At 37.9% G+C, this 16,596-nt stretch overlaps 1 protein-coding gene across 1 annotated transcript in view; it reads left to right on the top strand.

Annotated features, from left to right (window-relative positions):
* Window positions 1–15,186, top strand: part of NKAP (NFKB activating protein) — a 17,578-nt gene extending 2,392 nt beyond the window's left edge. The window contains 7 exon segments of the mRNA XM_024128068.3: window positions 950–1,030; window positions 5,694–5,764; window positions 7,976–8,039; window positions 9,974–10,083; window positions 10,181–10,256; window positions 11,623–11,772; window positions 14,826–15,186. Of these exon segments, the coding sequence (XP_023983836.1) occupies window positions 950–1,030; window positions 5,694–5,764; window positions 7,976–8,039; window positions 9,974–10,083; window positions 10,181–10,256; window positions 11,623–11,772; window positions 14,826–15,000 (727 nt within the window). The 3' untranslated portion in view covers window positions 15,001–15,186.
* Window positions 15,187–16,596: the final 1,410 nt, after the last annotated feature.

Genomic DNA, 16,596 nt, shown 5'->3' with positions numbered 1-16,596 from the left:
AGATTCCATATATATGTGTTAGCATACGGTATTTGTCTTTTTCTTTCTGACTTACTTCACTCTGTATGACAGACTCCGGGTCCATGTTACTTCAAGTGGGAAACCTGAGTCTGACTCTGCATGATTACACCTTTTACCCTGAATAAAGAAGAAAATAATTGATTTTTAAAAAATCAAACCAATTATATTTATTTTGTAAGGTTTTTTTAAAAAAACAAGTGGCATCACAACAGCTAAACTTTGAGGAATTAAGCCTTCGTTTTTTTGTGTGTTTTGTGTGTGTGTTTATAAGTAATATCAAAAATTAAGGGAAGAAATCACAAACATAAGACAAAACAAAAAATTTTGTGTTTTCCAAAAGTAGATAGAGGATTTACTCCTTTTTGAAAAAAGGAATTAAAGGGAAAACAGAAAACAAGTGCTGTATCTCATTGAGTACAGTTTTTGTCAAATAAAATTTTTCTTTTCACTTTCAGAGCTCCTTTTATTTTCTACTTCTAATGCTTTGTTGTTATTTTCTTCATTAATTCCTGAGTTTCTGAAAACAGAAGGTTTGACCTTATCAAAAGTAGAGAATTCTCTTTACTTTCTTAAGGATACATAAACAAATGAAGTTATTTCCAAATGTAAAACTGTCTCTGTCACATATTGCAGAAGATGAAAGGAGCAATTAGGAGCTATGTCATGCATGCAGCAAGGGACACACTCGACAGCCTCCCAGGCTGAATTTCTGGCCCGGCCTGTCAGGCTGTCTGTAGTCTGTACCATTTGATAGTACTGTCAGAACATCAGATCCTAAGTGTTGAGTTTACATTTAAACCAAGTTTTTATTAATTTAAAGTTTAAACTGTAAAGGGAAAATGGAACTTAACTGGACTCCTTTGACTTTTATTATATATTTAGGAAAGTTTAGCCATGGAGTTATAATTTACCTGCTTATCTCTTCTAGGAGATTAAGTGAGAGAGAGAGGATTGGAGAATTGGGAGCTCCTGAAGTATGGGGACTTTCTCCAAAGAATCCAGAACCAGAGTAAGTGATTTAAAAATATATTTTTTAAATGCAACATTTGTTTAAATCCAGAGTCTATTGTCAAATTTTTTGTTAAGAACTTTAACTACAGCTTTTTTTTTCCTCTTTCTTGTGATTTATGCTATTCTACTCCTTAAGTTTTTTTTTTTTTTTCGGTATGCGGGCCTCTTACTGTTGTGGCCTCTACGGTTGCGGAGTGCAGGCTCCGGACGCGCAGGCTCGGCGGCCATGGCTCACGGGCCCAGCCGCTCCGTGGCATGAGGGATCTTCCCGGACCGGGGCACGAACCCGTGTCCCCTGCAACGGCAGGCGGATTCTCAACCACTGCGCCACCAGAGAAGCCCTACTCCTTAAGTTTTAAAAACATTGAACATACCTAAGGATTAAAACATGCTTCTAGTGGATTTTAGCATGCTAATTGTTCTCTTTAAGTTGTAATTCATGAGGTGCTAATTTCCTATTCATAGAAGGGTTCAGTGTTGAAACAAATACATTTATATTATTTTTTCTCAATCCAGTAACTGATTGCATGTCAAACATTAGCATTACAGAGCGTTTTTTAAAAATGAATATACTGATATGGGTTTGTTTAGTTTCCTGCATACAGTATTGTTGAAGGCCTAATGCTTTCTCTTTCTCCCTATTTTTTTTTCCTCTTTGGTGCTGTTCATAAGCTGCTTCTTCCCCCTCCTCTATTTCTGTGGTTTCTTTAGATTGAGTTGAGACAATGTGCTTGACAGGTAAACTTGTTATTTGTAACAGGGTGATAAAGCATTATTATCTGAAAGTTCTTATTTCTTCTTAAAAAAATTAATTTTTTCCCACCACCTGTTATTTTTTTTATTGAGGTTTAATTGACCTACAATATTAGTTTCAGGCATACAACATAATGATTTGATATTTGTATATATTGCAGAACAATCATCACAATAAGTCTAGTTAACATCCATTACCATACATAGTTATAAAATTTTTTTTCTTGTGATGAGAACTTCTAAGATTTACTTTCTTAGCAACTTTCAAATATGCAATACAGTATTATTTTATTTTTATTTTTGGCTGAGTTGGGTCTTTTACACTGCGTGCGGGCTTTCTCTAGTTGCGGCGAGTGGGGGCTACTCTTTGTTGTGGTGTGCGGGCTTCTCATTGCGGTGGCTTCTCTTGTTGCGGAGCATGGGCTGTAGGTGTGCGGGCTTCAGTAGTTGCGGCTCGCGGGTTCTAGAGCGCAGGCTTAGTAGTTGTGGCACATGGGCTTAGTTGCTCTGCGGCATGTGGGATCTTCCCGGGCCAGGGCTCGAACCCGTGTCCTCTGCATTGGCAGACGGATTCTTGACCACTGCGCTACCAGGGAAGCCCCAGTATTATTAACTGTAGTCGCCATGCTATACATTACATCCCCAGGACTTATTTATTTTATAACTGGAAGTTTGTATGTTTTTATACCCTTCACACATTTTACCCATGCCCCACCCTCTGGCAACCATCATTCTGTTCTCTGTATCTGTGAGCTTGGTGGTTTTTTGTTTTTTGTTTTTTAGAGTTCACATAAGTGAGATCATATGATAGTTGTCTTTCTCTGTCTGACTTATTTCATTTAGCAAATGCCCTCACAGTCCATCCATGTTGTCTAAAATAACAAGATTCTTTCTTTTTTAAGGATGAATAATATTCTGCTGTGGTGTGTGTGTGTGTATATTTCTCACAGTTTTTTGTTGTTGTTTTTTGCGGTACGCGGGCCTCCCACTGTTGTGGCCTCTCCCGTTGTGGAGCACAGGCTCCAGACGCGCAGGCTCAGTGGCCATGGCTCACGGGCCCAGCTGCTCCGCGGCATGTGGGATCCTCCCAGACCGGGGCACAAACCCATGCCTGCTGCATCGGCAGGCGGACTCTCAACCACTGCACCACCAGGGAAGCCCTCTCACAGTTCTTTTTTATCCATCTGTTCATGGATATTTGGTTGTTTCTATATCTTGGCTCTTGTAAATAATGCTGCAATGAGCATGAGAATGCAGATATCTCTTTGAGATACTGATTTCATTTCCTTCAGATATATATCCAGAAGTGGGATTGTTGGATTATATGGTAGTTCAATTTTTAATTTTTTGAAGAACCTCTGTACTGGATTCTATAATGGCTGTACTAATTTATATTCCCATTAACAGGGTACAAGTGTTCCCTCTTCTCCACATCCTCACCAACACTTGTTATCTCCTGTCTCGTTGATAATATTCATCCTAACAGGTGTGAAGTGATATCTCATTTAGGTTTTGATTTGAATTTCCCTGATCATTAGTGAGGTTGAGCATCTTTTTATGTACCTGTTGGCCATCTGTGTGTCTTCTTTGGGAAAATGTCTATTCAGATCCTCTGCCTATTTTTAAATCACATTGTTTGTTTGCTATTGAGTTGTATGAGTTCTTTATATATTTTGGATATTAACCCCTCATCAGATATGATTTGCAAATATTTTCTCCCATTCAGTAGGTTGCCTTTTCATTTTGTTGATGGCTTCCTTTGCTGTGCAGAAGCTTTTTAGTTTGATATAGTCACACTTATTGATTTTTGCTTTTGTTACCTTTGCTTTTGTTGTCAAATCCAAAAAATTATTGCCAAGACCTATGTCAAGGAGCTTACCACCTATGTTTTCTTCTAGGAGTTTTATGGTTTCAGGTTTTACATTCAAGTCTTTAATCCATTTTGAGTTAATTTTTGTGTAATGGTGTAAGATAATGGTCCATTTCATTCTTTTGCATGTAGCTATCCAGTTTTCCCAGCACCATTTATTGAACAGACTGTCCTTTCCTCATTGTATATTATTGGCTCCTTTGTCATAAATTAATTGACCATATATACATGGATTTATTTCTGGGCTATCTGTTTTGTTCCATTGATCTATATGTCTGTTTTTATGGCAGTACCATACTGTTTTGATTACTGTAGCTTTGTAGTATAGTTTGAAATCAGGGAGCATGATGCCTCGAGCTTTGTTCTTCTTGCTCAAGATTGCTTTGGCTATTCAGGGTCTTTTGTGGTTTCATGCAGATTTTAGGACTGTTTGTTCTATTTCTGTGAAAAAATACCATTGGAATTTTGGTAGGGATTTCATTGAATCTGTAGATTGCTTTGGGTAGTATGGATATTTTAACAATATTAATTCTTCCCATCTGTGAGCATAGAAAATCCATTTCTTTGTGTCTTCTTCAATTTATTTCATCAATGTCTTATAGTTTTCAGTGTACAAGTCTTCCACCTCCTTGGTTAAATTTATTTCTAGGTATTTTATTCTTTTTGATGGAATTGTATTCTTAGTTTCATTTTCTGATAATTCGTTATTAATGTATAGAAATGCAACGAATTTCTGTGTATTGATTTTGTATCCTGCAGCTTTACTGAATTCATTTATTGGTGCTGACAGTCTTTTGGTGGAGTCTTTGGGATTTTCTATATATAATATCATGTCATCTGCAAATGACAGTTTTTCTTCTTCCTTTCCAATTTGGATGCCTTTTATTTCTTGTTCTTGCCTAATTGCTCTGGCTAGGACTTCCAATACTATGGTGAATAAAAGTGGTGAGAGTGGGCATCCTTGTCTTGTTTAGCTTTTCACCATTGAGTATGATGTTAACTGTGGGCTTGTCATATATTTCTTTATTATGTTGAGATACTGAAACTTGTTCTAACAGATACCTTTAAAATACTCAAAGAGGGCTTCCTGGTGGCTCAGTGGTTAAGAATCTCCCTGCCAATACAGGGGACATGGGCTTGAGCCCTGGACCGAGAAGATCCCACATGCCGCGGAGCAACTAAGCCCGTGTGCCACAACTACTGAGCCTGCGCTCTAGAGCCCGTGAGCCACAACTACTGAAGCCCGCGTGCCTAGAGCCTGTGCTCTGCAACAAGGGGAGCCATCGCAATATGAAGCCCACACACTGCAACAGAGAGTAGCCCTTGCTCACCGCAACTAGAGAAAGCCCGCGCGCAGCAACAAAGACCCAACGCAGCCAAAAATAAAAATAAATAAATAAATTTATTTATTTTAAAAGAATACTCAAAGAATTAGAGTTGAAAGGAATCCTAAAAATAATTTTCTAGGCAATTTCTAAATTACTCCAGATGTGATCTTCAGAGGAACAGACTGTGATATGGAAATTCCCTTTTTAAGCTATTGTAGAATGTTAATAATACTCATTTTCAGAATTCTCTTACAACAAGATGAAATCTCTACAGCTGTAGTGTGTTAGATTCTTGGTCTGGGGAGACAGAACAGTTGCTTCTCTACCGTATGTTTGTTCCACAAGTAGAATGAAATTATGAAGTCTTCCCTCAGCCTTCTTATCTCCAGTTTCTCTCCTCTTTCCTTATGGTTCCTGTTTCCCTGCATTTGCCTTGTTGTTTCTTCAAAAATATAAATTCTTCATGCTGCTTTCAGTGTGAATAGCATTTTATTAACTCGAAAGCTTTATGCAAATGTAAATGATTATTCTACTGTTATGAAGGTGGTTGGCTGATAAGCCGTACTGTTAAAAAAGCAGTCCGGTGCTCGCTTTGAATGGTTCTTGGACAATCAGTTTGTTACTGAAAAATTTTAAGTGTATATTTTTATACTCCGTGGTCCATATTTTATCACTTTTCTGATTCTTAATACAATTTTCTTTAAATTCAGCTCTGATGAACATACACCAGTAGAGGATGAAGAGCCAAAGAAAAGCACCACTTCAGCTTCTACTTCAGAAGGTATTTTTTAAATATAGGACTTTTTGATTGAGAAGTTTAAAAAATACGTTTATAAATAGTTGAACATTAGACTTTACACAAATCACCTGTCATCAATTCCTTTTCAGTAGCAGTCCGGTGCTCGCTTTGAATGGTTCTTGGACAATCAGTTTGTTACTGAAAAATTTTAAGTGTATATTTTTATACTCCGTGGTCCATATTTTATCACTTTTCTGATTCTTAATACAATTTTCTTTAAATTCAGCTCTGATGAACATACACCAGTAGAGGATGAAGAGCCAAAGAAAAGCACCACTTCAGCTTCTACTTCAGAAGGTATTTTTTAAATATAGGACTTTTTGATTGAGAAGTTTAAAAAATACGTTTATAAATAGTTGAACATTAGACTTTACGCAAATCACCTGTCATCAATTCCTTTTCAGTATTAGCCAACATCCTTCTGTGAGCCTTGCTTCAAAACTAGTTGTACTTCTTGAAAGCTTATTTTAGAAGAAGGTTCTTAAAAACAATAATAGCCAAGAGTTTTGACATCGGCAGGCGGATTCTCAACCACTGCGCCACCAGGGAAGCCCCTCAGTATTTTTAATACAATAAAATTGAAAACTAGTTGTACTTCTTGAAAGCTTATTTTAGAAGAAGGTTCTTAAAAACAATAATAGCCAAGAGTTTTGAACACTCACTGACTTTGTGTTGGGTACCCTGCTAAGTGCTTGATATGCATTATTTCTATTTAATCCACACAGTCACTGTAGGACACATCTTAGAGATGGAGAAATGGAGGCCCAGAGTGGGTTATAAGTACCGCACCCAAGGCCACACAGTTGGGATTCAAACCTAAGCCGTGTGACTCCAGATTGGTTGTGTGTAGCTGTACAAGGCATGTGGCACCGAACCAAGTTGGGGTTAGTCTGTGAGATGTGTGGTGCCAAACCAAGCCACAGGGGGCTGCCTCAGCCCAGTGGAGTGGCTCTTTTGTGAGATTCTCACACTCAGTGGGCACCTTTGTGCAATTTTCAAAAAGGTACACCATAGGGGACTCCCTCAGGCCAGCAGCTGATTTATGTATCACACTTCCTGTGGGGCGGCACATCACAAAAAAGCCACCTTTTTGCGCCCTCTCCTGGCTGATGGCTGACAGAGGGTGCCTCCTCGGGACATGTTACACTAAGGCACCCCTTCCTCTGATGTCACCTGGGTTTCCTGGCCCTCACTGTCACCTTTCTTCCTCACTGCTGGAAGGCTGAGCTTTCTTGAAGCGCAAATCTGAGCATGGCGGTCCCTACTTAAAATCCTTCCGCAGTTCTCCATGGCCTTCAGGGTAAAGTCAGATCCCGATTGATCTCTTGCATCACACGTACCCTGTGGCTCTCCTGCAGCATCCTCTTTGGCCTAAGAATGACCTTCCATCTCCTTGATACTGCACGTCCTTTCTCTTGACTCTGTCGCTTGATACAGGGAATCGGTCTGCCGACAGTGCTGGTCTCTCCCTGCGCGCGGCTTGGCTTACTCACTGCTATGATGGGCATGCATTACTTTTGTAATGAAACTGATTTTAAAAAGAACTAGCTTAAGAGTCACCTTTTCCTGGTCAACCGTTCCTCAACCACTTATCCCCAAATCAGCCTGATTTTGAGACTCCTCTGTATGCCCAGAGCACCCCATGCTTCCCTCTCACTCAGATTCTACTTGCCTCTTTCCCTGTGTCTCCTCCACTAGAATGAGCTCCTGGAAAGCAAACCCCCAAACACACACATCATGAAAATACTCAAACATTGAGAAAAGTAAAGGGAGTAGTATAATTAATGCCACGTACAGTACTTGTCACTCAGGTTTAACATTTGTTAGCATTTTGCCATATTTGCTTCAAATAGGGATTTTTTTGTTGAGATAGTCAAGGTAAATTACAGATATCACACTGCCACCCTAAATATTTCTGTATACACCTCTAAACAATAAGGACATTTTCGTATCTAACCACAATACTATTATCTCATGCAATAAGGTTAATAATAATACCCTATATAACCAAATGCAACTTTAATTTCTATGTCCCCTGTGCCTAGCACATTTCCTAACAAATAGAAATAAATGTTTGAATGAATTAATTTCTCTGTAACAACAAATGGAAGAATAATAAGATATTTATTTGCTCAAGAGCATTGGGGTTTTAGGGTTAAAATTTTTTAAATTATAATGTGCTTTAATTTGCAGATGAAGATACAAAAAGGAGAGCAAAAAAATCCAAGAAAAAGGAAAAGAAGAAGAAACGCAGATCGTCAGTTTTTTCTTTAATTTTTATTATGGAAAAGTTCAAAAATATAGAAAATTATATAAAATAGTGTAATGGACCTCTATGTAACCATCACCCAGCTTGAACAATTGTCAACTCATTGGCAGTCTCTGCTGCCCGCCCCCCCATCATTTTGAAACCAATACCAGATATCATTTCACCCATAAAGCTGCGAGTTTCTCTAAAAGATAGGCATTCTTTAAAAAAAAAAAAAAAGTACGATACTGTTAATCTGCCTAAAATGTTTAACAGTAATTGTTCATTCAATTCTTAGTAGTTTTTGGTATAGTTTATTCAAATTAGGATCCACACGTACATAAATTGTGATTGGTTCATATGTCTCTTACATCTCTTTAAATAGATAGCTTCCCCTTCCCTTTTTGTTCCTACAATTTTTTTTGTACCAGAAACAAAATCATTTGTCCTAGAGGGTTTCCTGTGGTATGGATTTTGCTGGTTGTATTCTTACAGTGTTCTTTTAACATGTTTTCTGTCCTTTGTATTTCCTGTAGATTGACAGTTAGGTCTAGACACTTGATAAGGTTCAGATTTGAGTTTCTGGCAGGAATACTTCATAGGCGGTTCTGTGTACTTGCAGCAGGAGGCAGATAATGTCTGGTTGTCTCTTTTTGTCATATTAACCGGCATCAGTAGTCATTGTCTAGGTCCCTTATATCATTGCCAAGTGGTGATGGTCTACTTCTGGTTTTCTTTCTTCATGTATTAGGTAGAATAATTCTATGTGAGAAACCTACCCTCATTAACTATTTGGTTACTCTGAAGTATAGTTGGTATAGTAAGGGCAGAGTAATTGCTTACTTGTTTTGTTTTATGAGTTTTCAAAATAATGAGTTGGGGTTTTTTAGTATCATTATGAACCCAAGGGTTCAAACATATTTGATGTATTTTAATTCATTACACTGAAAATTGTTGATGTTCAAATTGATAAGAGCTGTTTTTATTTTTTTTTAATTTTTTTTAAAATTTTTGGCTGCATTGGGTCTTTGTTGCTGTGCATGGGCTTTCTCTAGTTGCAGTGAGCGGAGGCTGCTCTTTGTTGCTGTGCGTGGGCTTCTCATTGTGGTGGCTTCTCTTGTTGCAGAGCATGGTCTCTAGGCGCACGGGCTTCAGTAGCTGTGGCACGCTGGCTTCAGTAGTTGCGGTTTGCGGGCTCCAGAGCGCAGGCTCACTAGTTGTCGCACACGGGCTTAGTTGCTCTGTGGCATGTGGGATCTTCCCAGACCAGGGCTCGAACCCATGTCCCCTGCATTGGCAGGCGGATTCTTAACCACTGTGCCACCAGGGAAACCCAAGAGCTGTTTTTTAAACTGCTTTATTTCTGCTATCTTTCTATAACATGAGAACTATATTTTATTGTTCCCTTAGGGATCTTTTTTTTTTTTTAAATAAATTTATTTATTTATTTATTTTTGGCTGCATTGGGTCTTCATTGCTGTACGCGGGCTTTCTCTAATTTTGGCGAGCAGGGGCTACTCTTCATTGCAGTGCCCACGGGCTTATTGCGGTGGCTTCTCTCATTGTGGCTCACAGGCTCTAGAGCACAGGCTCAGTAGTTTTGGCGCATGGGTGCTAGAGTGCAGGCTCAGTAGTTGTGGCGCACGGGCTTACTTGCTCTGTGACATATGGGATCTTCCCGGACCAGGGCTCAAACCCGTGTCCCCTGCATTGGCAGGCAGATTCTTAACCACTGTGCCACCAGGGAAGCCCCGGGATCTTTTTTTTATAACATGATTTGGTTAAATAAGTTAGACTTTTTTAATTAAAGTTCTTCTTTAATAGGTTTGAATTAGCTGAGCATCCAGATCATTTCAGTCAGTCCTTCATTGCCTTGAAAAAAATAAGATGCCCTTTAGCATGGGAATATTAAATCAATTTATATCAAATTATAATCATTATAGGAAGAAATATAAGAAAAAGAAGTCTAAGAAGAGCAGAAAAGATTCCAGTGATTCAAGTTCTAAAGAGTCCCAAGAAGAGTTTCTGGAGAATCCCTGGAAGGATCGATCAAGTAGGTTCTTCTGATAGACTTCAACTCACAACAGATAAAACATTAAATTAACTGTTTAGTCAAAATGTGAATATGTTTCTGAACATCTTTTGTGCAGAGCCTGAAGAACCCTCAGATTTGATTGGCCCAGAGGCTCCCAAAACACTTGCTTCTCAAGATGATAAACCTTTGAAGTAAGTAAGAGTGTGTTTATAATCTCTAAAGTACCTTCCCAAAAGTATGGTCCTAACTTCCTCGTCCAAGCTTATCTTCCTCTACTCCCTTATTTAGACGCCAGGTTCCAACTGAGCTGAACTAAAACTTCCCTGTATTCACTGTGCACTTTCACCTTATTTCTTCCCCCAATGTGCCTTCCCTTCTTTCCCCAGCCCTGATTTCTTTACTACCCCCAATTTCTTCCTGTTAAAATGCTTAACATTCTTCAAAGCCCTTTTCAAAAGGAGGGGGCATATGCTGATTCCCAATATCTTCCCTCCACAGGTAGGTGTGATTCCTACCCCTTTTTATTTTTTATTTATTTATTTTTTACTTTGTTTTATTTTTCTTTATTTGTTTGTTTGTTTGTTTTGGCTGCATTGGGTCTTCGTTGCTGCACGCAGGCTTTCTCTATTTGCAGCGAGCAGGGGCTACTCTTCGTTGCTGTGCACGGGCTTCTCATTGCAGTGGCTTCCCTTGTTGCAGAGTACGGGCTCTAGGTGCACTGGCTTCAGTAGTTGTGGCACGCGGGCTCAGTAGTTGTGGCTCGTGGGCTCTAGAGCGTAGGCTCAGTAGTTATGGCTCACGGGCTTAGTTGCTCCACAGCATGTGGGATCTTCCCGGACCAGGGATCGAACCCATGTCCCCTGCATTGGCAGGTGGATTCTTAACCACTGCACCACCAGGGAAGTCCTCCTACCCCTCTTTAACCCTTTAGTCCTCATAGCGTTTTCTTTCTTTTGTGCAATGTATTATATGTTCTACGGTGTATTAGTGTTATATCCTTATTAATATGTAAGTGTCATAAGAACAGAGATTATTTTTATATTACAAGCTTTGAGTTTAATAGCTATTCAAGAAGAATTCAATGAATTGAATGAAGGGATGGTAGTTTTCAAAGTCCCCTTGAATGAGAGTTATTTGAGAACCATTACTGTATAGCATTATTATTGGTTGTAAGTCTAATAAATATGTTAATTTGAGATATATTGTTTCTTTACTTTTTTTTTAAATGGAAAAAGGTAAAAACGGAGTTCGCTGGAGGCAGAAGCAATAAAGGCAATACCTGTGGGGAAAATTGATCCATAATTGTAAACAATGAATATATGCTCACTAACATCAGTTCTTTTATTCTTCCAAAGTATCTCTGCATTTCTGGGTTAGTGATATAGGTCACAGTGCAGTGTTCCCTAGTTAAGTTAAAGTAATTTACATTGGGCTTCCCAGCGTGCTGCCCAGCAACTGTTATTCCTACTGTTCTCTGAGCAAAATGGTTTTTTGTGCTCTCTTTAGATGATGAACTTTTTATAATGAACCTTTTCTGAATTCTGTATTACTTTGTAGCTATGGCCATGCTCTGTTACCTGGTGAAGGTGCAGCTATGGCTGAATATGTAAAAGCTGGAAAACGTATCCCACGAAGAGGTGAAATTGGCTTGACAAGTGAAGAAATTGCATCATTTGAATGCTCGGGTTACGTAATGAGTGGTAGCAGGTATGTTCTTGGCATTGAGGTCAGTTTCCTTTCTCACTACCAAAATTATATTTTGGTGACAGATTTTCATTAAGTGACCATTCCTAATGAAAAGTAAAGTATAAATTATTGGTTTAACATTGGTTTTGTTAGTATAAATGTAGTTGTCTAAAATTCCAAGTAGGTATGCAACTTGTCTGTGTCTCCAACTTCAAAGAATCAGTCTTTTCAGTGTCCTTTTCTAATCCATATTTTGGTACAGATAGTTTATCCTCCAGATGATATAGTTAAATTCAGCTATTTATCACTGCCCCACGAGGAATGTGGCATTCTGGTAGTTAGGAAAGCATTTACGTAAGACAGTGTTTCCTGTTTTCTGAGTTTGCCTCTAGTTCTCTGTGGAGTCAAAGAACGTAGACTCTCTAGTTCTCTGGACTGCGAATGAAGAGCAGAAAAGGATTATGACAGAGATCAGTTTTAGCATGAGAAAAGGAATACAAAATTGGGAAGAGAAAGCAAAGTCCCAGGAAGAACAAGGAGAGTGAACTAATAGGGTATCAGTACCAAGATCAAACTGAATTTTGGATTTTTTAAAACTTCATAAACTTTTAAGAGTGGGTAAACATGTTTAAGTGAAATTGGAGGCAAATATTTGTGGAACCCCTGAAGCATCTCCAGAATCTTGGAATTCTGAGGACTGATATTTGGAAACATTATATCTAAGGACCAGTAAGACCAGAAAAAAAAATTAGAGGCATAAGAATTAGAACAGAGGATATAACACTGTCATTTTTTGTGAATGATATGATTTTTTACATAGAAAATCCTAAAGAATCTTCAGATGAATTACAAATAATAGGAAGGTTTAACTAATAGTTGGATATAATGTTAATACCCCAAAATCAATTGCATTTCTATGTACCAGCAACAAAGAACTAGAAAATGTAGTTAAATAAAAAGAAAACATTTATAATAGTATCAGAGAATATGAAGGACTTAGGAATAAATCTTCACAAAAGATGTCCAAGACCTTTACAGGGAAAACTATAAGACATTATTAAGAGACATTAAAGAAGACTTAAATAAATGGAGAGGTATCATGTTCATGAATAGGAAGGCAATATTGTAAAGTCAGTTCTTCCAAAATTAATATGTAGATTCAGCGCAGTTCCAATCAAAGTCACAACTCAGATTTTCATCAGACGTAATAAGATGGTTCTAAAATTTATATGTTAGACTAGAGGGCCAAGAATAGCCATCTTACTTCTGAAGAAGAGCAGGAAGGTGATTTGCCGTACCATATATGAGGGCTTATTATGAAGCTTGCAGCACTTTGGAAAGAGTGGAGTAACAAATGAACTGTTCAACGGAATAAAATACAGAGCCCAGGGGCAGAGCCATACATGTATGAAACTTCGTTATATGAAAGAGCTGGTATGTCAGATCAGTGGGGAAAGAATGAACTAGGCAATAAATGGAGCAGGAAGAAAATGGTTATCTGTATGGAAAAAGCTGAAAGTAGAACCCTGTATCACCATATTTAAAAATCATTGCAGCTAGATCAGGAGTTAAACGTCAAAAACAACTTTAATACTCTTAGTATAAAATATGAGGAGATTTCTGTTAGATCTTGGGGTGGGGAAGCATTTCTTAAAGAAGACCAAAAAAATGCACTAACTATAAAATAATATATTGATAAATTTGCCTGAGTTAAAAAAAAGAACTTTTGTTCATCAAAAGACATCTTAAAGTAAGTAAAAAGACAAGTTCCAAGCTGGGATAAGATCTTGTAATACACACAACAGATAGTTATTATTGAGAATATTTAAAGAATACATATAAACAATCCAAAAGAAAAGTGGGAAAATGACACAAACAGGCATTTGTCAGAAGGAAAAAATATATGGCCTACACATACAAAAAAGATGTTTGTTATCATTGGAAATGGAAATCAACATATGGAAATACCATTTTACACCCGTTTGATAGAGAAAAGTTCAAAGTTCTAGCAATTCCAAGCATTTGAGAGGATGTGGATCCACAGGCTCTCTCTTAAGTATTGCCAGTGGTGGTATAAATCGGTACAACCATTTTGGAAAACATTCTGACATTATCTTGGAAAGTTGAGCATTCACATATTTTATGACCCAGCAACTCCATACCTACATACCCAAGAGAATCTTTCCCATGTACTAGGAGATGTGTACATTGATGTTTATTACAGCATCATTCACATGGCACTTTCCGTTCCAGATAAACTACTCACTATACCCTGAGCAACCTAAATACATTGTCATCTTCTTGACTTACCACCTGCCACTCCCCCACCTTCACACTAACCTGAAATGATTCTCCCCTCTTCTCCTTGCTCAGTTTGCTCTGTTTTTCTAGGCATAGTTCAAGCTTCATCTTGAATTGATTGTGTAGGATTGGGTACATATACATAAAAGAGGCAGGTTTTCATGACGTTTTCCTTCTAAATAGGCAGACCTTTTGAAGATGATGTAAGAGTTTCCCTCTGCCTCGACCCCTATACTTTCCTGATTCGGTCCTTGTGCTAAAATCCCTTCTTTCTTTTCTTTGAACTGCAACTGAATTCTAAGGAAGTTAAATCCACCCACAAAACTCACCCAAAAATTCAATTGTAAATTTAAACCTGGTTCTTTTGGTTGTATGATAAATTAGAACTTTGAAGAAGTTCCACCTGCTAGATGACAACTTAAATCTTATCTATCCTACTATCAAGTCTACATATCACTTAGGAAGTTTAATAATTTGCCTGTTTCTAGTTGTTTTACTGGAAATAACAGAACCAGACTTAGGCCCTTAGTATTTGAAATTAATAACATTCACCTTATTGACAGAACCACAGAGATCATTATTTGAATACTAGAAATGAATCAAAGGACATGTCAGCAGATAAAATGAATGATCTTTTGAAAATCTAACCCATTACAGAAACAGTTCTATTTGTCGGCTTTTTAAATAGACTACTCTGTATTAAGAAGGATTAGTGAGGAAGCACTATGAAAATAATTACTGAGAAATTAAGCCAAAAATAAAATTATCTCCAGGCATCGCCGAATGGAGGCTGTGCGTCTGCGAAAAGAGAACCAGATCTATAGTGCTGATGAGAAGAGAGCCCTTGCATCCTTTAACCAAGAAGAGAGACGAAAGAGAGAAAACAAGATTCTGGCCAGTTTTCGAGAGATGGTATACAGAAAAACTAAAGGGAAAGAGGACAAATAAGGATTTTCTGATTGTTCATCAGACATTTTTGACAACAAGAAAGAAAGTTTGGGTTCCATATATACACACAAAAAGATGATCATGATCTGAAAAAGCTTTACAGTGCTACTGTGCCTTCTATTTCTTTCAGTCCTTCTATAAAAAGCTGCTTATTGATGTAACTTTAGCAAGCTCTTTCGGTTATTTTGGACTCCCACAGACTTGTTGCATTGAAAATGTGAACATTAGTTTTAAAATTCTTAATAGGTTAATTAAAAATGGTTATTTCAAATATAAAATATTGGGAAGTCTCCTGTTGTGCCAATGTGAGTACATTATTTCCATCTGAGCTGTGTTTAGATCATTATTTGAATACTAGAAATGGATGGGAGTCAACAATGGTCAGGAGTTTAATAAGGAAAAATATAATGAGTCATTGTTTTCATTGTTTTAACTTGGTTGCTTCATGAGGATGAAGCTAAAATGATGTTAAATGTTTTTAAAGTCTGTTCTTTGTAATAAGCAGATTTCATTTTAAGCATTGTTAAACTTTTCAGTTTATTTTTTACATCTGTCATTCAGTTTAATCTGTAACTTCATACAGAACCCCTCACTTTCTCACTTTTTTATGGCTACTGTTGGCTTTTAAGTTTGGGAGAAATGGAAAATTCTGGGACTGTGAGATCGTGATCTTTTTCCTTCCCTCATTTTGTTAAAAGTTTAGTTGTTAGGACATACACGTGAAGGGGGAGGGGATAGTAGAAGTTTTGGCTGTTTTTGTTAAGGTTGTTTTGAGCTGCATTATTATGTGCCTAGGATAAATTTAAATTATCTGAGTGATGGGGAATTTCTGACTTTGCTGTTATAAAATGCCCTCTCTCTTTATAATAAAGTTTATTTTTTAAAAAAAGTTTTTTTTTGGAAGAGTACACTGCATTTATTTAACCCCATAAATTATAACATCTTAACACATGTAAAATTTTTGTATTTTTAAAGTGCTTTGAAAGATGGAAAATAATGTTCTTTAAAAAACATCAAACTTTTAGTGGAAAATGATATTACCAGAAGCATGTAAGGATTTGTTCATCCTCTTCAAGAAATGGGATTTTTATGTAAAATATATATGTAGCACTGAATGCCAAAGTGATGGGTATGTGTGGTTGGAATTAAAAATGAGATTTGCTAATAAACCCATCGGGATGGTGTCTTAAGTCAAGAACGACCTTGAGAGGGGAGAGGGAGGGGCGCTGGGTAATCAGTGCTTCCGGAGGTGAACTTCCTTGCCTTGTGATGGGTTTGAGTTAGTGGTCAGGACAGCCGTTCAGACTGACAGTCCCCCGAACTTCTGCGGCTTCAGTGACAGGGACAGGAATGTGGTTGACTTGAATATTCTTCAGGCAGCCAAGAAAGGATTTCCACGCAGGAAGCTTCAGGGTTTTCAAATTAGCTGGGACACCTCCAATGTGCAGATGCTCCTGCGTGCGGGCAGTGGGGATGGGGTGCCATCCAGCGGTGGAAGTGTAGTCTGCGTCCAGTTTCAGTTTCAGGATGTGCTGTTTTATGGTGACTGTCACTGAGTGCCACTGTCCGTCACACAGAGATTGCTTTGGTGTGACC

Source organism: Physeter macrocephalus, chromosome 21 (genome assembly GCF_002837175.3).
Source record: "Physeter macrocephalus isolate SW-GA chromosome 21, ASM283717v5, whole genome shotgun sequence".
NCBI classification, from domain to species: domain Eukaryota; kingdom Metazoa; phylum Chordata; class Mammalia; order Artiodactyla; family Physeteridae; genus Physeter; species Physeter macrocephalus.
This window is presented reverse-complemented; position numbering and strand designations above follow the sequence as displayed.